At 43.0% G+C, this 18,940-nt stretch overlaps 1 protein-coding gene across 1 annotated transcript in view; it reads left to right on the forward strand.

The window, feature by feature from the left end:
- The first annotated feature begins 1,043 nt into the window (after nt 1-1,043).
- The window catches only part of ITPKB (inositol-trisphosphate 3-kinase B), a 111,363-nt gene continuing 93,466 nt past the window's right edge, over nt 1,044-18,940 (forward strand). Inside the window, exons 1-2 of the mRNA XM_054983295.1 lie at nt 1,044-1,312; nt 7,484-9,426. Of these exons, the coding sequence (XP_054839270.1) occupies nt 7,663-9,426 (1,764 nt within the window). The 5' untranslated portion in view covers nt 1,044-1,312; nt 7,484-7,662. The remainder of the gene's footprint in view (nt 1,313-7,483; nt 9,427-18,940) is intronic.

Consider the following 18,940-nt stretch of genomic DNA (forward strand, 5'->3'; position numbering starts at 1 on the left):
TTTGCCAAATTAAAATCACAAAGACTGGAAAGAAACTGAGGTTCTAGGTATTATATATTTGTATTCATTTAATGCTGACCAAAGTGCATGATGTATTTCTTTTACAAAGTATAAGAAGACACATCCTTGCCTGAAAGAGTTTACAATCTAAAATTTGACACAAGAGGAACAACAGAGAAGACAGCCAGGTAGGGACTGGGTGGGAGGATAAGCAGAGGAAGGAGGAAAGTGTTCATTTCGTTTGCTAAGTTTTAGTTTCAGTAGGGGAGAGGAGCCCTGGCCTGAATGGCCCAGGCTAGCTCAGTCTGATCAGCTCTCAGAAGCTAAGCAGAGTCAGCTCTGGCTAGTACCAAAGAAGTCCAGGATCTCTATACAGATGCAGATAATGGCAAATTACATCATAATATCTATTGCTTTGAACACCCTATAGGGTCACCATAAGTTGACCAGGATTTGACAGCACTTTATATGCATGCGCGCACACACACACACACACCAGGGGAACCAGATAATGGCAATTACTATTCCTACATGCATCATGAGTATGATCATAACCCTATGCATGTTTTACATGGCAGTAAACTGTATTGAACTCAATGGGATTTACTTCAGAGAAGACCTGATTAGGCTTGCTTCTTCGCCCACTCGTTAGGCTTTACTGGTGGTTTTGGATGGAGACAGCAGCCCCAGTACAAGCCCCCGCCTGGGATCTTGTTTTAAACGAGTGTTTTAAATACGTTTTTAAATAGCTGCAGTGAGTTATACATAGTAAGAACGAACGAGGGGTGGAAAACGGATGGTGGTATCTTTAACCCACAAAGGCTGGAGCAGATTTTGTTCTGAGCTAGTTAACAATGGAAACTTTTTTTAAAAAAGTGTTTCCCTCCAGCGGTCCTGCCAAGCGATAGAGAAAAAAAAAAGAAAAAGAAAAGAAACTTGTTCCGCTGAGTTCAACCCCAGACAGGCTCACAACTTCCTTCCTGCTTTCCGACCCCCTCCCCTCCCTGCTCGCTCTTTTTTTCCTCCTGTATGTTCAACAAACAGCCACGCTGAATGACAAGGGTGGCGTTGGAAAGAAAAGCAAGTAAGCAAGCGGCACGCCAGTGAACAAAATAAAGTTCTCTATTCAACCAGCTAAATAATTCACTCGGGTATCCCCACCAAGTTACACTGTAAGAGGGAAAGAAAGCAAACCTTGATTTGGACGAGGAAATAATTTCTGGAGTATTTTTTTAAGGCTGCGCGTCTTGATACCTGCGCTTCCCCCCGAGGAGATGTGAACTGGGAGGGTGCATCAGTCTCCATAGAACAGGTAAGGCCAACCTCTCTGCTTTTGCTCTGCGTCTTTTCTTCCTCCCCTTCTCTTTAGGGGATCTCTCTTTCCTGGGACCTTGTCAGAGCAGATTCCGCCTGGGCTCGGCCGTAGGCGGCAGAAACTCCCCCAAAGCAAAGCGTTGCCCCCTTCAAGACTGACTGATGGATTGTGCCATCAGCTGTGGTGAGCCGGAGCCCACTTTGCTAGATGCACGCAGCAAAAGCTAATGCCGCAAAACTTTTGGTAGCCTTTAAAAGCGTCCCAGGACTCTTTATTGTTTTGACTGCCGCAGACCTAGCACGGCTGCTAGCCGTCCGAAAGTTTCACAATGTGTATTTCTCGAGTTTCACGCTTCTGCAAAACTGCTCTCCGCTCTGTTGAAGAGCTAGAGCTGGGCGTCCCTCGTGTTACAATTCATGTAGGTTTCACCCGCGTGTTTGTTTGGCAGGGGGAGACCAGCTGCCTCTTCGGGCAAGATCCGCCGATGGCTGCACTCAGGAGAGTGAAAGGGCTGGATGGGTGGGTGAGTGGGAGAATGAAGATTCTAGAAAAAGTGGATTTCCCTATGCAGAGAGGCGGTTCAGCCATTGATCTTGTGGCATTGTAGAGCTCTGCAGTGATACTGATAGGCTCCAGGAGGTTTGGTAGTAATAGCCTTCAGCTGTCCGCCCAGGATCGTGAGGGAAATACATCCATCAAGGGGCTTTTAGATTGTACATAAACACAGATGGCAGCTTCCAACGGGCTTACAAAATATTTTACACACACACACCTCACCTTCCTCCACATCTGGAGACACTCAACGTTTCTATAAAATGAGCTGTAATCTTAATGGGCCATTGAGGTACCACAAAGACAGCTAGTTTGCATCAGGTCACACATGCTCCCACTACACAACAGAGAAACAGCAGTCACAGACAGCTCTGGGTGCAGTATTGTGTGTAAAACAGCAATATATGTTGGAATTCTAATACCCATTACTTGACCAAGTAGAAATGCAGGCAGATCCATAAGACAATAACAACACACAAGTTCAGGTGTATTTATTTATTTACTTTTTAAATATCCCATCTTTCTCCTCAAAAGCAGCTTACATAATTTTCTTCTCTTTCATTTTATCCTCACAAACAGCCCTGTGAAATAAGTTAGGCTGAGGGTGTGTGGCTGACCCAAGGTCATCCAGCAAGCTCCTACCAGGAACCTGCATGCCCCAAATTCTAGCTGCCTAACTGCTAGAAATGTGGTTAACTGTGCAATCTTCAAAATATTTCACAAGCTTATTGAATACTTCTCTAAGACACAATATGCAGTAACATGGGAGGATGGAGGGAAGAGAGATGTACATGTGAATGTAGAAAACAGCCAGAAACAGCAGGCAACAGGAGCATATTCTTGCCCGAGATCAAGCCATACATTTACAAACTCAGTAAGCATGGTTACTTGAGGATCGCATAGTGTAGTAAAGTATATTGTATTTTCAGAAATATAGAACACAATAGCCAGCTCACAGAATGGACTTTTAGCCTTAGGGAATTTGGAATAACAACACAGACTCTGCTAGAATGGTCTTAGGATGTAGAAACAACTTGTATGGTTTTTTTAAAAAAAATTACAGCATACATATAGTACAATTTCAGCTGAATATTCCACAAGAATAGTCATGTTAAGTCTGTTGTACAAAAACAAATTTATTGTGGAATAAGATTTTGTAAGCCAGAAACCACTCTGACAAATACTTTAAGTGTGTCAGTTAGTGTGTGTGGGTGGCTGGGGGGTGGGGGACTGAGGATATTCATGTATATGATTGACAGTGTCATCATAAGCAGAGAGAAACTCTTCTTAAGTCCACTGAAATCAATGGATTTAGAAAGTGTAATTCTGCTTAGGATAGTATTGTGAATGTAAGTTTAAATTAGTTGTTGCTTTAATTGCTTTCTTTTACTGTTATTACTCTGAACTGCTTTGAGAACCATTACGGAGAGCCAGCATAGCATAGAGGTTAGAGTGTTGGACTAGGACCTGGGAGGCCCAGGTTCAGTTCCCCACTCTGCCTTGGAATCTCACTGGGGAGCTGTGGGCCAGTCGACCCTCTCAGCCGAGTATAACTCAAGGTTGTTGTGAGGATAAAATAGAGGAGGGGAGAATGATGTAAGCTGCTTTGGATCCCTACTGGGGAAAAGGCAGAGTATAAATAAATAAATATGGTAGAAAAGCAGTATATAAATACTGCAAATAAATAAAAACCATCTTCCAGTGTTACTACTTTGTCAGAGCAGTCCTAAGCAGAGTTACACTCTTCTGAGTTCATAGAAGTCAATAGGCTTAGAAGGGTGTCACTCTGAATAGGACTGCATTTTGTGTATCTTTCAAAATGTGCTGCGGTTCATGGAATTCTTATACCACAATAAATTTGTCAGTCTCCAAGACTAACACAAGACTCTTTGATAATGCCACTGACACATATGTACGTGTGTGTGTATAAAACCAGAAGTCTATAATGTAATACTACAAATGGCAGACCACACTCTTTATACCAGATGATTACCTGGCCAATCACCAACATCAGCGGGAATCCCTACTGGTATAGGAGCCTACCACATGGCACTCTTTACTAATCCTTAGCCACTCTGGTTTTAAGTACAAAATAAAGAATATTAAGAAGTAAGAATGCTGAGTTAAATAGCCTTGAGTCTGGGCATTGCAAAAACAGGTACATAGAGCAGCAATACATGAAACTTGTACATGCTTCCCAGCTATGCATAACTATCACTATAATTTTACATGATCTGCCTCTTACATTGCATAGAGGGATTTGGCCAAACTGCGAGTGATTCTGCACACGTTGGATAATGCACTTTCAATTCTCTTTACAGATCATTTGGAATGGACTTTTTTGTGTGCGGAACGAAAAATCCACCTCAAATGATTGATAAAGTGCATTGAACGTGCATTATCCAACGTGTGTGGAATCAGCCTATATCTGATATTCATAGGGTTGGAAGGGACCTCCAACAATGTTGTACAGCCTAATATTAAATATATTAAATCTGAAGTAAATTTCTTACTCCCAGATAAATGGGCAAAAGACAAGCTGTAGATAGCTGGACCAGATGCATAGCAACCCCCACCTAGAGTTCATGACCTAGCTATTTCAAAATGTATAGACTAGATGGAGTACAGTGTAATGTATTCAGTGGCATGTGTTGGTTAGTTCATTTGCAGTGTGATCCTAAACAGAGTTACGTCTTTCTAAATCCATTGACCTTAGGAGACTTAGAAGGGTGTAATTCTGCTTAGGATGGTGCTGTGTGTGTCATATGAAACCATACAAGCAGGCAGACACAAAAAATTCTAGTCATACATGTGAGTACAATGAGATATAAATTCCAGCAAGTAAGAGGCATTAATGTAGGGTATAAGATATAACACAGCTGCATATAAGATAAAGGGCTCAAACTCTTTCACACTCTTAAAAAGAGGTAGCGGCAAGGAGTGGTTGCAAACTTGCCAAACTACTTATAGTGATTCATTAATACATATATGTTGACTGATAATTCCCTCTCACCCCAAGTACAAAGAAGCATTAATTCTATAGCTATGCTTTCCTTAGCTTTGCCATGCTTCTCATCTTTATCGCTGTAAGAACTTTTTCATGCAACTTCTTATATGCTCAGATTGCCAACCTCCAGGTGGGGCCTAGAGTTCTTCCAGAATTACAACTGAACTTTGGACTAAATAAATCAGTTCCCTTATAGGAAATAGCAGCTTTGAAGGACAGACTCTATGATATACCACAAGTTTACAAGAAACACAAGTCCTAGAATACAACATTGCTGCTGAGAGTCCTCCCCTCCCCAAACTCTGCTTTCCCCAGAGACTGCCCCAAAGACTGCTGAAGATGGCAACTCTAGTTCGGAGTCTCATTTAAACAGTTCTGCTCTTCATGCAATCCTTCTATGTGTGCAACACCAGCATGCCAGCATAACATCCACCCAGGCCTCAGATTTTCTGGTATGCTAATAGTAATATTGTCTAATGGCTGGGAGATCAGTGCCAATATTGGTAAGAGTGTTGGGTTAGGATCTGAAAGACCCAGGTTCAAATCCCCACTCTGCCCTGAAAGCTTACAGGGTAACCTTGAGCCAGTCATACACTCTCAGACTAATCTACCTCAAAGGGTTATTGTGCGGATAAAATAGAAAATTATGTAAGCTGCTTTGAATCATTGGGGAGAAGTAGATAAAAAGTTGTATGACACAATGTTACAGATAAGTTCTTCTTGCCTAGCAATATCGTGTTTTAGTTTGACCTCAATATCACTTTGCAAAGAAAGACCCTTGCATGACTAGCTCCCTAGGATTGGCAAGTCTCTCAGCCTTGCTTTCCATAGCTTCTCAAAGCACTTAAATGTAGGGCTTTTGTCCTCCCTTTCCACAAACGCTCACTCCTCCTTCCTTACAGAAAAGCTTCTCCACATACATTGTCACGTTCTTCATTTCCATGACCTTACTTCCAGGAACTTTTGCCCTCACCCCACACTTTCTTAAGCCTTGTGGTAAGTTTCCATGCCCAGCCTTGCTTCTCAATCTCTGTCATTTCCTTGAGGCCAATGACCTGGGTCAGAGGTGCCATCATCAGTCCTCGAAGCCCCATAAGAAAGTCTATAGTAAACTTCCTCAGCCTCATGGCTGGTGCTTATAACCTCCTCCAACCCACTGCTTAGCTACATGAACACAAGAAATTGCCTTATACTGACTCAGGCCATTGGTTTGTCTAAGTTAGTATCATCTACGGTGATTGGAGGAACCTCTCCAAGCTCCCAGGCTAGAGGCTTTTCACATGACCTGTAACCTGATTGATTTAACTTGAGATGCCAGGGATTGAACCTGGAACCTTCTGCATCTAAAGCAGATTTCTTGCTTATTTAGATACGTGCTTGTAGTAAGTGCTGTCAAGTGGTTAAAAAGTGCTGACTGATAGAGGGTTTTCAAGGCAAGATATGTTCAGAGGTGGTTTTCCATTGCCTGCCTCGGCATAGCAACCCTGGCCTTCCTTGGTGGTGTCCTATCCAATTACTAACCAAGGCTGACCTTAGTTTCCAGGATCTGGCCAGCCTGGGCCATCCAGGTCAGGACATATATACCCCACTTCCCCCCCCCCATGGGGACTAGAGCAGCCTACACCATTCTTCCTACCAACCTCTACTTTATTCCCACAATAACAAGCATGTGAGGTAGGTTAATCTGGGAGTGACAGGCCCATAGCATGGCAGAGTGGTGGATTCAAATTATAGGTGTCCTAGATCCTAGTCTGATACTCTAACTGCCACGTTGCCAGCTCTGCTACTGACCCACAGGCCCCACAGGCATGTGAACGTTTGTGTGTCCTCTTCCCTTGTTCCTAGACATGGGGAATGATTGCAGTTCTCGAGAGGCTTGCTACACTTGTACAGAGCCTCTCTTCTTACTTTTCTGTGTATCTCATGAGACAGAGCACTGAAAACAAATTTGAACCATGGGTATCTTCCTGGGGTGGCTCAGATATATTTAGAAATCATATCTCAACCTGCTAGTGATCACAGTTACTTTAGAGAAAGTTACCCTATGGCTTAAGGTGCTTTATTCTTATTCTGCATGTTGCCATTATGAGCCCTGACAGTAAAAAGCAGAGGCTGGAGTACCTTCATCTGAGAGAACTGTTAGTGTGATTTTCCTAGCCTCAATTAAATGAATGTTTTCCAGTAGAAAGAATGCAGGATCTAAAATGATTCCTGTGGAGCTCCATGTTTTAGTTAACGACTGTAATAAAGTGATGGAGCGATGGGAAAATGATGGTTGGATTGTTTGCACTTGATTGTTTGCGAGGGGAGCTGGGTTATTCTTGGTTATATCTCAGTCAACGGGGATGTAAAAAAATCTAAAGTTTTGCTTGCTGTGATGGTATTTAAAACTTCATAAACCGTAATTAAGGCAAGGGCCAAAGTCTGGCGCGCCCTCGAGGTTCTCTCAGCTCCGGCCTCCCTCTGTCCCGTCCCGGCCGCCCCTGGAGCGTGAGCTTTGTCGCCATTGGCCACGCGTTGAGCCCGGCAGCGAATGAGCGCGCCTGGCTGAAACTGTCTCACTTTTTCCCGCGCTCATTGTCCTTCGTCTTCTTTTGCTCTCTCCTCAGTCGTTTATGGAGCTGCGGGCCGGGGCCAGCTTATCGTCCCTGCGCGTCTGGTGCTCCGCAGGAGATGCCGCCACCGCTGTCGCTGCCGGCCCTGAGAGGACGTGGGCTGCTCGGCAGAGGCTGACCTCGGAGGAGGAGGAGGAAGCGGAGCCTGTCCCCCGGCGGCCAGACCCATTACTATGGCCGTGTCCTGCTACGCGCTCAACAGCCTAGTGATAATGAAGAGCGGCGAGGAAGAAGAGAAGCGCGGCGGCGGCGGCCGGAGCAAGACGCCTCCTCTGACGCGCAGGCAGGTGCTGCCTGGTCTGGCCCGGGGGAGCGAGAGGCACAGCAGCTACTGCCCGCTTTCCAGGCGCAGCGTCGGCTCCAGCAGCAGCAGCAGCAGTAGCCCGAGCAGCAGCAGCAGTGCCGCCGCCGCGTCGGCTTTCCTCTTCCCTTCTGCTGAGCAGCCTGCGGCTGCGGCCACGGCCGAAAACACGGCGGGCCCTCGCGGGACTCCTCGACGGCTCAGCAGTCCGAGCTGGGCGAGCCGCTTAGGGGAAGGGTTGCAGGCGAGCCCCCCAAGTCGGTCCCCCTCGCCGGTATCGGCGCGGATTCTTCAGCGGGAGCTGCAGAACGTGCAAGTGACTCAGAAAGTGGGGCTCTTCGAGGCGCACATCCAGGCGCAGAGCTCGGGCGCCGCTACGCTCCTCCTTAAAAGCCCCCGTCTGAGCAGGAGGAGGTCGCCGTCGCCCAGTACAGCCCGGCCAGCGCAGCTGGGGAAGAGTACCAGGAAGCAGCAGCAGGAGGAAGAGAAGGTGAAGGTACCGGAGAGCCCCTTGTCCCGATTGGAGGCCACGGAGATGGCATCGGGGCTGGAGACAGACCAGGGTGCTGAAACCCGTCTAACAGGCACCGCGGACAAGAGAGAGAAGAGCAGCAGCAGCTCTTCTGGTGCTCTAGGCATGATGGAGATGGCAAACGGGCTCTCTAGCGCCCAGCGCTCAGAGAAGACAGAGATGGGCTGCAGGCTTTCCAAAGCGCAGGATTCAAAAGAGGCACAGAAGGGAAGAAAATTATTCCCTGCACCTAGTTCAGACGAGACAGAAGAAGATGTGTTTTCGAAGACACCCCATTGGGATGAGATAGAGAGTGTGAAGGGAATATCCAGGGTGCAGGATTTGGGAAAGGCAAGGAGGCTGGGCTCTAGTGGGAGGCAGGACTTGGAGAACTGGAGCCGGTCCCCCGAGGGGCAAATTTCTAAAGGGCTGGATAGGGCAAGTGGGTGCCAAGGAGCTCAGGCATCAGGAGGGACCAGCAGTGGCAGGCAACCAGGAGAAGGTGGTAGGAGATGTTCAGAGGGGTCCGATGGGGTAAACAGAGCCTCGAAGGATCCAGGCTTCTCAGAACCCCTGCAGGGGAGGAGCAGCTTTCACAGAGGGCAGGGCTCAGAGGCTAAGGAGCTGCCCTTTGGAGAGCAACTCCTGGAGGCAGGCATCTCTCCTTGTCCTGCCAGGACTGACAAGGAGAAGGACAGCAGCCGCCACCTGTTGGTTTTGGCAGACTCTGAAAAGAAGCCACCATCGCTCTCTAAGCCTTCTTCAGAACTTATGGCGGAAGTCATCGGAGCTGACCTGCCAGAGAATCATCCTGGAGAGCAGCTGCTACCCTCTGCAGAAGCAGGAGAGCAACAGGGGAAATCCCTGGGAGATGGAGAGGGCTGCTATAGAGGTGGCAGCAGCATCCCTGCAGTCATTGTTACTGACCTGGGTGCTCAGGAGGAAGGAGAGGCAGGAGAGAGCCCACCCCAAAATATGCCCATCAGGAAACTATCTTCTTCCTCTGCTTCTTCCACTGGCTTTTCCTCATCCTGGGAAGAGTCTGAAGAGGACATTTCCAGCGATCCAGAGCGGTCCTTGGATCAGACTCCAGCCTTTTTGCAGACCCTAGATAAGCCAAGAGTGGTAAGTTTTGAATAAAGTGGGTATTACGCAAAAATAGGGTGGCACCTGGCAGTTTTCTCAGTGGTTTACTGAAACTTCTCTTTCTCCTCCCACCTCCACACATGTTTAAGTTGGAAAGTCTCTTAATGGGAAAGATTTTCTGTTCAATGCTGGTTGCTTAGCACCAAGACTTTTCATAAGTAATATGTTAACTTCTCCTGTGTTCTGACTTGTTGAACTGAGCTTCATGAATGGAATCATTGCAGCTGAATCTGTGCTGTCAATACTGGGCGAGAAAGATATAAAATATATTATGGAAGGAATGTGAAATGGGGGCTCAGAATACCTCTTTTTGAGGGTGACTCTAGAGAGGACCATGTAATGGACTCCATAGTAATCCTCCTTTTTCTCAGTGGGATATCTTGCTGACAGCATAGAATCCTTGAAAGCCATCACATAACAGGGCCATGTATGTGGTTCTCCTTTCCCATTTTATTCTCACAACAAGGCTATGAGAGACACTGATAACATCAAGTCACCCAATGAAGATTTAAACCTGCTTTCTAGTCCAACACCACCCAGGCACACAATCTGGATGGCTTGGTTTTGAGTTGAATCTTTTCCATTTTGAAGTTCATGTGTATTGTGAATGAGCATGCTCACTAACTGGTTGCTATAACAATCCGTTTGCAACTGACTAGAGCCTTTATACAATCTGCATACAAAATTCAAAAATTCTGGACATGAGGCACGCACACATCTGTGTGCCCCTTTTGGTACATATTTAAGGATACTATGCAAATTAACTGACTTGACGGTTAAGGCTGCAATCCTGTACACATTTATTTGGCAGTAAATCCTATCAAACCAGATGGATCTTGCTTTTGAATAAATGTTCATAGAATTTGGCAGTAAGTTTCCAGGAATTTTTATTAAAAGTTGGCTGGTAGTTACTGGACAGTACAATGTTCTTCAATTGTATAGAAAGCTCTAAGTGTCTATGCTACTGGGTTAACACAGTCAAAGTTATTCATAATGAATGCACTGGAGAGCACAGATAGTTGAATGGAATAAAAGATTATGGGCTGTGTGAATGAACCTGGTGATATACAGGTTAGTGTCTCCTGAATGCTAGCATCTGTGATGATTTACTGATCCCTGGGTCCAGTAGGAAAATTGGATTTTCCCATGCACATGGAAGCCATTTTCTCTGACGCTGTCCCTGCAGCAGCTATTCCCTTTCCCCACCATGGGGGACTTCTAAAAAATTGGCATACCACTGATATTGATATACCACTGTAAGAGCTTCTCTGAACTCTCAGCATTTTTAAACTAAGTCTCTAGCCCCTTTCCTTGCAGAGATATGAGGGGAAAGGCACATTCTGCAAAGGAAGGAACTTGAGAATTACATTAAAAAAAATAAAAGCTTGAAATAAAGAGAATCTGTTACACCTATCATTTTAATGTTATAGCAATATAATGATACTCTAGAGCCAATATTTTTTTAAAATATTGCAAAAGCCCTGGTAGCCATGGTGAGGGGGAGCAGCCTCTGCTGGGGGACTGGGGCAACCTGCCATGCAGAAGCCCCACTGCTGCACTTTATCGGCACCTACCGCAGCAATGGAAAAAGCACACAAGCTTGTCTCTGTATGGAAACCAACTGTGTTAAAAAAAAGAGTTAGGAATATCTGACTTCCAAATACCTTTACATGGATAGCTTTATTCGGACTTGCTATAATGACACAGTGTGCAAGCTTTCAAGTTTCCCCATGAAACTTTACATGAAATGCACCAATGTGCATTCAGCACAGAGATGCTAGTGAGAGAATGCCTTTAAAATTATGGTCTACAATATCTATTTCTCTTTCATTATTTTTTTATTTTCTAACATCCAGCCGTGAGGAAGAGCTTTCAGAAACTTAAAGCCTTCATGCAGTTTTACGTAATTATAGGTGGTCCTAATAGAGGTACCACATGGAATATGGTTTGGTCTTGGACCAGCACAACCAGAAACAACTTTTGACTATAAAAATAAGACGTATATATGACATGTCACTTCCCTACCCACACAGCAGCCATCCATACTTTATTGCAACCCCGCCCCCAAACTTTGAACAAAGCAGGTTTGAGTAAGATTAGAGAAAAAAATGGGGAAATGCTAGGAGGTGGACAAATGTACCAAGATGCTGTAAAGAAGCAGGACCCCCCCCCCCCAGCAACATTGAACCTGGAACAAATGACCTGCGTGGAAATGGCTTTAGTGTGAAATTTTAATCTATAGTTATAATGTCTCCCTTGCTGGGAGTGGCCAAAGGCATGGGCCCTTCTACTCCTTTCAAGCCCTCAGATATGGAGGGGAGGAAGGTTCAAATCATCTGGTCCCCCCCCCCCCGGCTTTGTTGTGTTGCTCTTTAGTCTCTTGGGGGCTTCCAGGCGCAGTCCTGACCAGATTGTCCTTGGCCTGGGGTTTCAGGGCCTTATACAGCCCAGGCTCCACCACCCCACCAATTTCCCTCCTTGTGAGGTCTCCTCTCCTCTACTTGGGTTTGGAATCGAGGCTGTCAAACACCCCCATGTGGCCTGAAAGCCCACAGCCTCTTCAAGGCCTGAATGGGTGGCCTGATGGCTTGCGGGGCATAAGTCTGCTAGCCAGCCAATCAGTGCAGGTGATCTCATCAGCTTGGGCCTTGTGTCCCTGGCCAGCATGGGTATATAACCACACAAAGTATCACGAAAAATAGCACCAGAGGAGTTTGTGAAAACTAAGAAAAACCACTGCTTATATATACATTTCATATTTTTTACTTATTTAGAAAATGATTTAAATGATAATTTAAAAACATATATACTTATGTATACCAGCTGCCTCTCAAGTCTGAACACGCAGAAAGCAACACCCAGGACTGTATTAAAGTGCTAATGCATAGATGTAGTAAACAATTCAGAAAAATCCTATGAACTAAATTCTTAAAGTGCTAATATACAATATGGTAATCATAAGTGAAGATTCTTTAACAGTAGTAGACATTCATTCCGTCAAAGCGAGATAACGTCATTCGGTGATCAATGCTCCAAGGTGCTAAGTCCATAGGAAGTCTGTAGAAAGACCAATTTAATATCCAGTTCAGGGATGCTGTAGAGGGCACTGAGTTATGACCCAATCAAGACTGACCATCTGATGGGTGGACCAGTTCTTTTCAGTCCCGTTTCCATTCTTTGTCAAAGATGGCAAGGCAAGATGAATGAACTGACGACCATCCAATTTATATGCGATTATATATCTTTTCTATACAGAAATCTTAAACATCGGCTCAAGTCCCTCAAGAGGCTGCTTACCTCGGAGGGTGAGCATCAGTAGTGATGGGGAGGTCAGAGCCGGGGGTGGGTGTGAGAGATCCTACCTCCAGGCAAAATTCATTTATTTTAATGGACAGTTTTTAATGGTGTGAATTGAACCAATTGGACCATGTTATGTGAATCCTGCCACACAGTAACTGCAGCTGTTGTCTGCCAATGAAGATGTGGGAAAGAGGGAAATGCATCCTCAGTAATGGTTTCTAAATTCCTGTGTGCCTGTGGTCCAAACAGGTGTTCAACTGTGCTCTCAGACCAGTTCCACATGGATTTTCCCCATAAGATATGGCACAAAGTCATTTCATTGTAGGAGGAATGTTTGTGTTAATTCCAAGGGATTGGTTAAGGCAAGGAGTGCTTCAGCTGTTACATTCATTCTGGATAACTGGAAAGAGCGTATTCTAATTTGTTTCCATGTTAAAGAAAGAAAACTCACATTGGCTGCTTCATTGCTGAGACTATTTCAGCTGTTATTAAATGCTTCATGCTTTTATTGTCAAATAAAAGCCAGTGTCATTGCCAGGCATTCTCACTGTCTGACATGACTGTGAATTGACTTCTTTCTTACTAATAATGTGAATTTAAGAGCAGTTTTATACAGACTTTTAATTAAATATCTACAGAGGAAAAAATAAAACTTTTGATACAAATCAGATTTATTTTCAAACTACGTAGCAACAACACCCGTTGTGTGAAAAAATACAATGGGCTCTAGAAAACTGATTTGACAGGTCCCCTCCCAGCAACAAGTGGGTGCTTCACAGTGGCCTAGAGACCCGAGGGGGGACACGGAAAGGAGGGCTTAGGCTGTTGATTTGGCGGGTCCCCTTCCCAGCAGCAAGTGGGTGCTTTGCTGCAGTCTCAAGGCCACAGTCTTTGACAATGCACCTGCATGAGGATAAAAAGCGAGTAGTTGCCAATACAACTTGCCTTTTACATAGTAGGATATGTTAGCTAGTCAGCATGCCACCTGATTAACCAATAGCATTTTAGTTAACACATTCTTTAGGCTAAAGTTGTCCAAACTGTGGTTCCCAAGTCAGACGAGGCTTCTTCTACAGGTAAAGGGTGATGTTCTGGAGTTATTTGCACTCATGAGGAGGCATTTCTCAAAACAGGCATATGGAAACCAAAAATCTCTTTGACTGTTTTAAAGTAACACATAATCATTCAGTACAGATGCTGAATGATTGGAAAGAGGTCAGACGTTTATTTATTCCAAGTCTTGGTGTACACCTTGTATACCTGCCAGTGATCAGTCAATGCTGTCTTTTAAGAATTGTATTTAAAATCACTCTAAATCACAATGATATACAAGAATCGCAATTATACAGAAAACACTAAATCATATTAAATAAAAAAGCAAACATGTCATCACTTCTACCTAGCCTGGATTTAAAAAGAAAATTCAGTTTCTAAAATTCTTACTAAACCCTTTCAAAAAAGAAAAGATAGTCTTACCACAACCCAGATTGAAAGATTTGGGGGGTTGGGGTATGGCTATCTTATATAGACATAAGTGTGAGAGCCTCACATGACTCTTCAACCATCTCATTTTTTCTTAAGGCATGATGATAGCTATCTCTGCACATTCCAAAGAATAGTTGCAAACTTACATTTACCCTGGGCTTTATTCTGGACTTTGGGATTTACACAAGAACCTAAAAGCAAACTTTCAGGCCTGTGGTATCAAAACAGCCTAAACAGTGATTTAAAGTTAAGATCTGCACCAACCGTTACAGACCAATACACTCTTGCACTGTCTCTGCCTTTGTCTCCTGGCTCCCACTCGCAGAACTGAAGAAAATTTCTTGTGTCATTTGTGAACATTTCCCCTTCCCCTTTAAAAAAAAGGTTATAAGTTTGTGGGTTGGGGACATGTGTAAAGATGGTTCACGTCTTGCAGTTCTCAAATTTAAGAAGATTATACGTGGCTTGGAAGATCATAAGTGTCCTATGGAGTCACTGTTGGTTTGATTGTGAAATCTCATTATGTAGATACATTTCATTTATCTTTGCAATAACCTTGTAAGGTGAGTTAGGCTGAGGACATAACTACATGTTATGTTTTTACTCAACAATCAAACAAGCATTGCTAGTTTTGTGCTAGGAACTTAATCCCAGGTATGTGTGGGTACAGTTCAGACTGAGATCACACCTTGCAAGGAAAGGAGGCTTCAGCCATTTTCCTGACATGAAGGGGTACCTGGGGTCACTGTTTGCACCATGAGGGGCATCATATATACTGATGCAATATATCTAGATTTTGCCAGTGGAGCAAATAGTGCCTCCAGAGCCATTTCTGATCAGGAAAATGGCATTGAGGGGGAAGGCTTAAGCCCGTTCCACTTCATATAGCCACAATTCATAATGGGCCTTTGCATACGTGCAATTAAGTTCCCAATATGGAACTCACAGTGTATATTTGATCATGCAGATCTGGAGAAAATGTTGTGTGTAAGTTAGGTCCTGAGATCATCAGTTTCATGGGTATTTGAATAGGTTGTAATAAAAGGTATTATACAACGTGTTTTGGGATTTTTTTCAGTGGAGCATGTGGCTAAGGCTCTGTTAAGTTTATTGGAAAATTTTCTTTCTGTATGTATTATATTGGGACTTGCTGTCTTCATATTTTCCCCTCTTCGATGTTATAGCCCTGGAATTTACCTGTTAATAATTTATGGAGTGTTTGCTGCTGTGGCAGCCAGATTCTAGACTTGCACACTTCTAGTATTATAGAGTAGGATTTGGGCAACAGTTTAGATTCATAGTAATGAAGATAATAAATAGTACAGGTATGATAGCAGCATAAGCTGAGATTTATCTGTTCTTTCTCTTCCAGCGTGCTAGAAATTAAGGCTTACCCTGTGAAGTAGATTTGCAGTAGGTTTAGGGCAGGCAAAAAGAAGGATTTCCCACACACTGCCTTGTTAATCCTCCATGAGTTGTGGTGATGTCAACTGCTTAAATAACTTTTGAAAAAGAATTAGAGAAATGTATTGAAAACAGACCTGGTTGTTTTCTACAATATCTAAGAATGGAATCTCTGTGTTCAGAGGCAGCACACTTCCAAGCATTGAATGTTTGGGACAGACTGAGGATGCACATCAACTCTGTGTTCTTTTTTATGAGCTTCCCAAATCATCTGGCTGGCCAGTGTTGGAGTAACAATGCTAGACTAGATGGACCCTGACGGTGCTGTCCTAAGCAGAGCTACTTATTCTTCTGAATCTTTTGAAATAATTTGCTTTAGAAGGGTATAGCTCTTCTTAGGATTGTACTCATAGTCTTGATTTATCATGTCACTTCCTACATTCTTATCCCACGCAGCATGGAATCTGCAGAATGTATTGGCTTTCTGAGAACCTTAACTTTCATTTCATAAATGAAGACATTTCTCTTTCAGATGGCTATAACATTTGAAAATGTGCGTTGAAGGCACATGGTTTGCTAGGACCATAGAGAAAGCTCCTCCTATCTGGTATAATGCTGGCTGCTTCTGATTAATGCACAATATTGGCATGAATACTTGTTGATTTAAAAAGAATTATGAACAATATTGCTCTGGATCTAGATTCTTAGATATTGTATATATATTTTTAAAATTCAGTTCCTATTTCTTTTGCATATTCATCTTCAGCATCCTTCCTTCTTTGCTTCTTTCTACCTTCAGGTGAAAATCACTGCATGTCGATTAATTTAATTAACTCAGTGACATGAAATAAATTTACATATCTGGCATCTCCTGAGTGAATAATTTGGATTATTTGACATCGAGCAAAATCAACACTGATATAAAAAAATAATAAAAGAGAAACTTCTCTCTGTCTGTTCAGCACCTCACTGTGGTTTTTTGTGGAGGGGGAAAATGCTGATATTCTTTACCAGTAGTTTGGTCTGTGCCACTCTAAGAATCCGAAGAGCTGCCCATACCTGATGAGTATGTTGTTCTCACTTCTGCTCCACTGAGTACAAATTGCCTGGACCATTTTTCAGTGGGTAAAATTGCTTTCCACCAGCCCTTTGTGTTCCATGCTGTGCTCATACTTTGCATTGTTGTTCTCTGCTAGATATGGGGTGACTATATTGCCCTGTAGTGAGAAAAGTCTGCTTCTGTGTTGCTTGTCTAGGCCACATTTCTGATTCTAGACTGAGTTTGTGAGCTTCAGTTTCAAGCCTAAAAGCCAAATGTTAGTTTCTATGCACATTCCATTCTTAAGAACCGCACCTTGATGTTTAAAGTAAGGAGATACAATCCATGTGTTTGTCCTTGTAGGAACATCCATATGTTGCAAGATTCTAGCAGTAGCTCTAGAATTTATTTATTCATTAGATTTTTATAGTGTCACTCTCTCAAACGAGGCCTGAAGTGGTTTACAACATTAAAAACAATTAAAAACAACAACAAATATTATATATTAAAACTAAAAAAAACCCCATCACTACAATTAATACAGCCAGTAGTTTTTTAAAAAGACATAAAGACAGACGTGAGCCGTCCCTGTATCTTCAAACACAAATGTTGTTTGTGATAGCGCATAAGTATCTGTAGAAAGAATGCAAGAAGAGGTTCTGCATAGGACTCAGTAAATGGTGTGCCATACAGCTTAACTAAAAGCAGAAAGGACATATACAGAACACATACAAAGAATACTTAAAAAAACAGCAAAAATGATAGGCAGTTTGGATCCTATATCTTCATTCCCAGACCTTTGCCTAGTCATTGGGTAAAAATGATATAGATTCTCTCCTTGACAAAGAGCTTTGTTTGAAAGAGAGCCCTTGATTTTCAGGGGATATTGCTGTCTTTTCTTAATTTTTGCATCTATAGATCTGCTGTTCTCCAGTTATATGACACGTGCAAATACTGCCAAAAGCAGCTTATGACCTTAAAGAGAAGATGTTGGTCTTTTTGAAGTTGGCTAACTCTTTATCATGACCAACATGCAAAATGACTGTTGCAACATGTAGAGATTCTCCATGTCACGAATTGCTAGCCATCTTGTATCAGACTCTGCTGTGTTATCACAGCTTTAGGGGAAAGTGCAGCAGACTTAGGAATTCAAAGCAGTTCATGAAAGTGAAGGACTTCTAGCTGAAAACATCATTACAAACAGAGTGTTGAAAGTCTCTGTTTTGTAGTGCAGCAGTCAGTGTGTTCCAGACCCAGCATTTGTGCTTCTCTTAATGAGCAAGGGCAAGGCATCCTAAGATCACTGCCTGCTTTTAAGTAAAAGCCTCCATTAACCATAAGCAAAACAGCAAGAGTGTGTGCTCATTGTTGAAAGGGAAAATGTATTCATTCTTTTGATTGGCAGCAACTGTGAAATGATTCTGAAGTGAGCTGTGTATATACATGGCATTTTCTGTCCAAATGCCAATCAGACCCTTTCCTTCTGTTTTTGCAATTAACATTGCATAAGGGAACTGTTCTAATTAATTTCCCATTTAGAAAAGCCCTTAGTAGAATATGCATTCATTCCTTTTGTTGATGTAGTGCTGTATTGGCAGAGAAAAAAGGGAGAAACATGTTGCTTTATGCAAGCTAAGTCTTTTGGAAGACTGATTCAGCATATCCACAATTGTGTGTTAGGAGTACAGCTAACAGCACAGTCACAAGCAGTTATACCCTTTTCAGTCCCATTGAATTTATTTATTTCATCATCTTCCACATTTCTCATTGAAACTAATGGATTACAGATTTATAAAAGATGATACAACAAAGAAGTCAATAGGCTTAGACGGGTGTAACTCTACTTAGAATTACACTGTAGTGGTCGACTCTGGATCCACTTCAGCAGCAGCCAGAAACTTTGTGTTTGTGGCAAATGAGCAGGTGTATTGGCTGAATTCTAATTCAGCACTTTCATCAGGACTATTTTAACATAATCATGCCCCCCAGTAAAGTCTTGAGATGTTAGCTAAACTAGAGAAATTGACCATTACAGCTATTATGAATAGTGTCTACATTTTCGACTTACATTTGAATTTTATATTACTACATTTTAGCCTGTATTTTCTCCATTTCATGCTCTATGATCCTATTCTTATATAAATGTCTACCTAGTGAGGAACTGTTGTTACATTGCATCTGAAAAAGGGATCTTGTCTTTGAAAGCGTATAAAATATTGTTAGGCTTTAAGGTGTCCTTTGATTTCTCTTTGATTTCTCAGTTTG

This window comes from Eublepharis macularius, chromosome 1 (genome assembly GCF_028583425.1).
Source record: "Eublepharis macularius isolate TG4126 chromosome 1, MPM_Emac_v1.0, whole genome shotgun sequence".
NCBI lineage: Eukaryota > Metazoa > Chordata > Lepidosauria > Squamata > Eublepharidae > Eublepharis > Eublepharis macularius.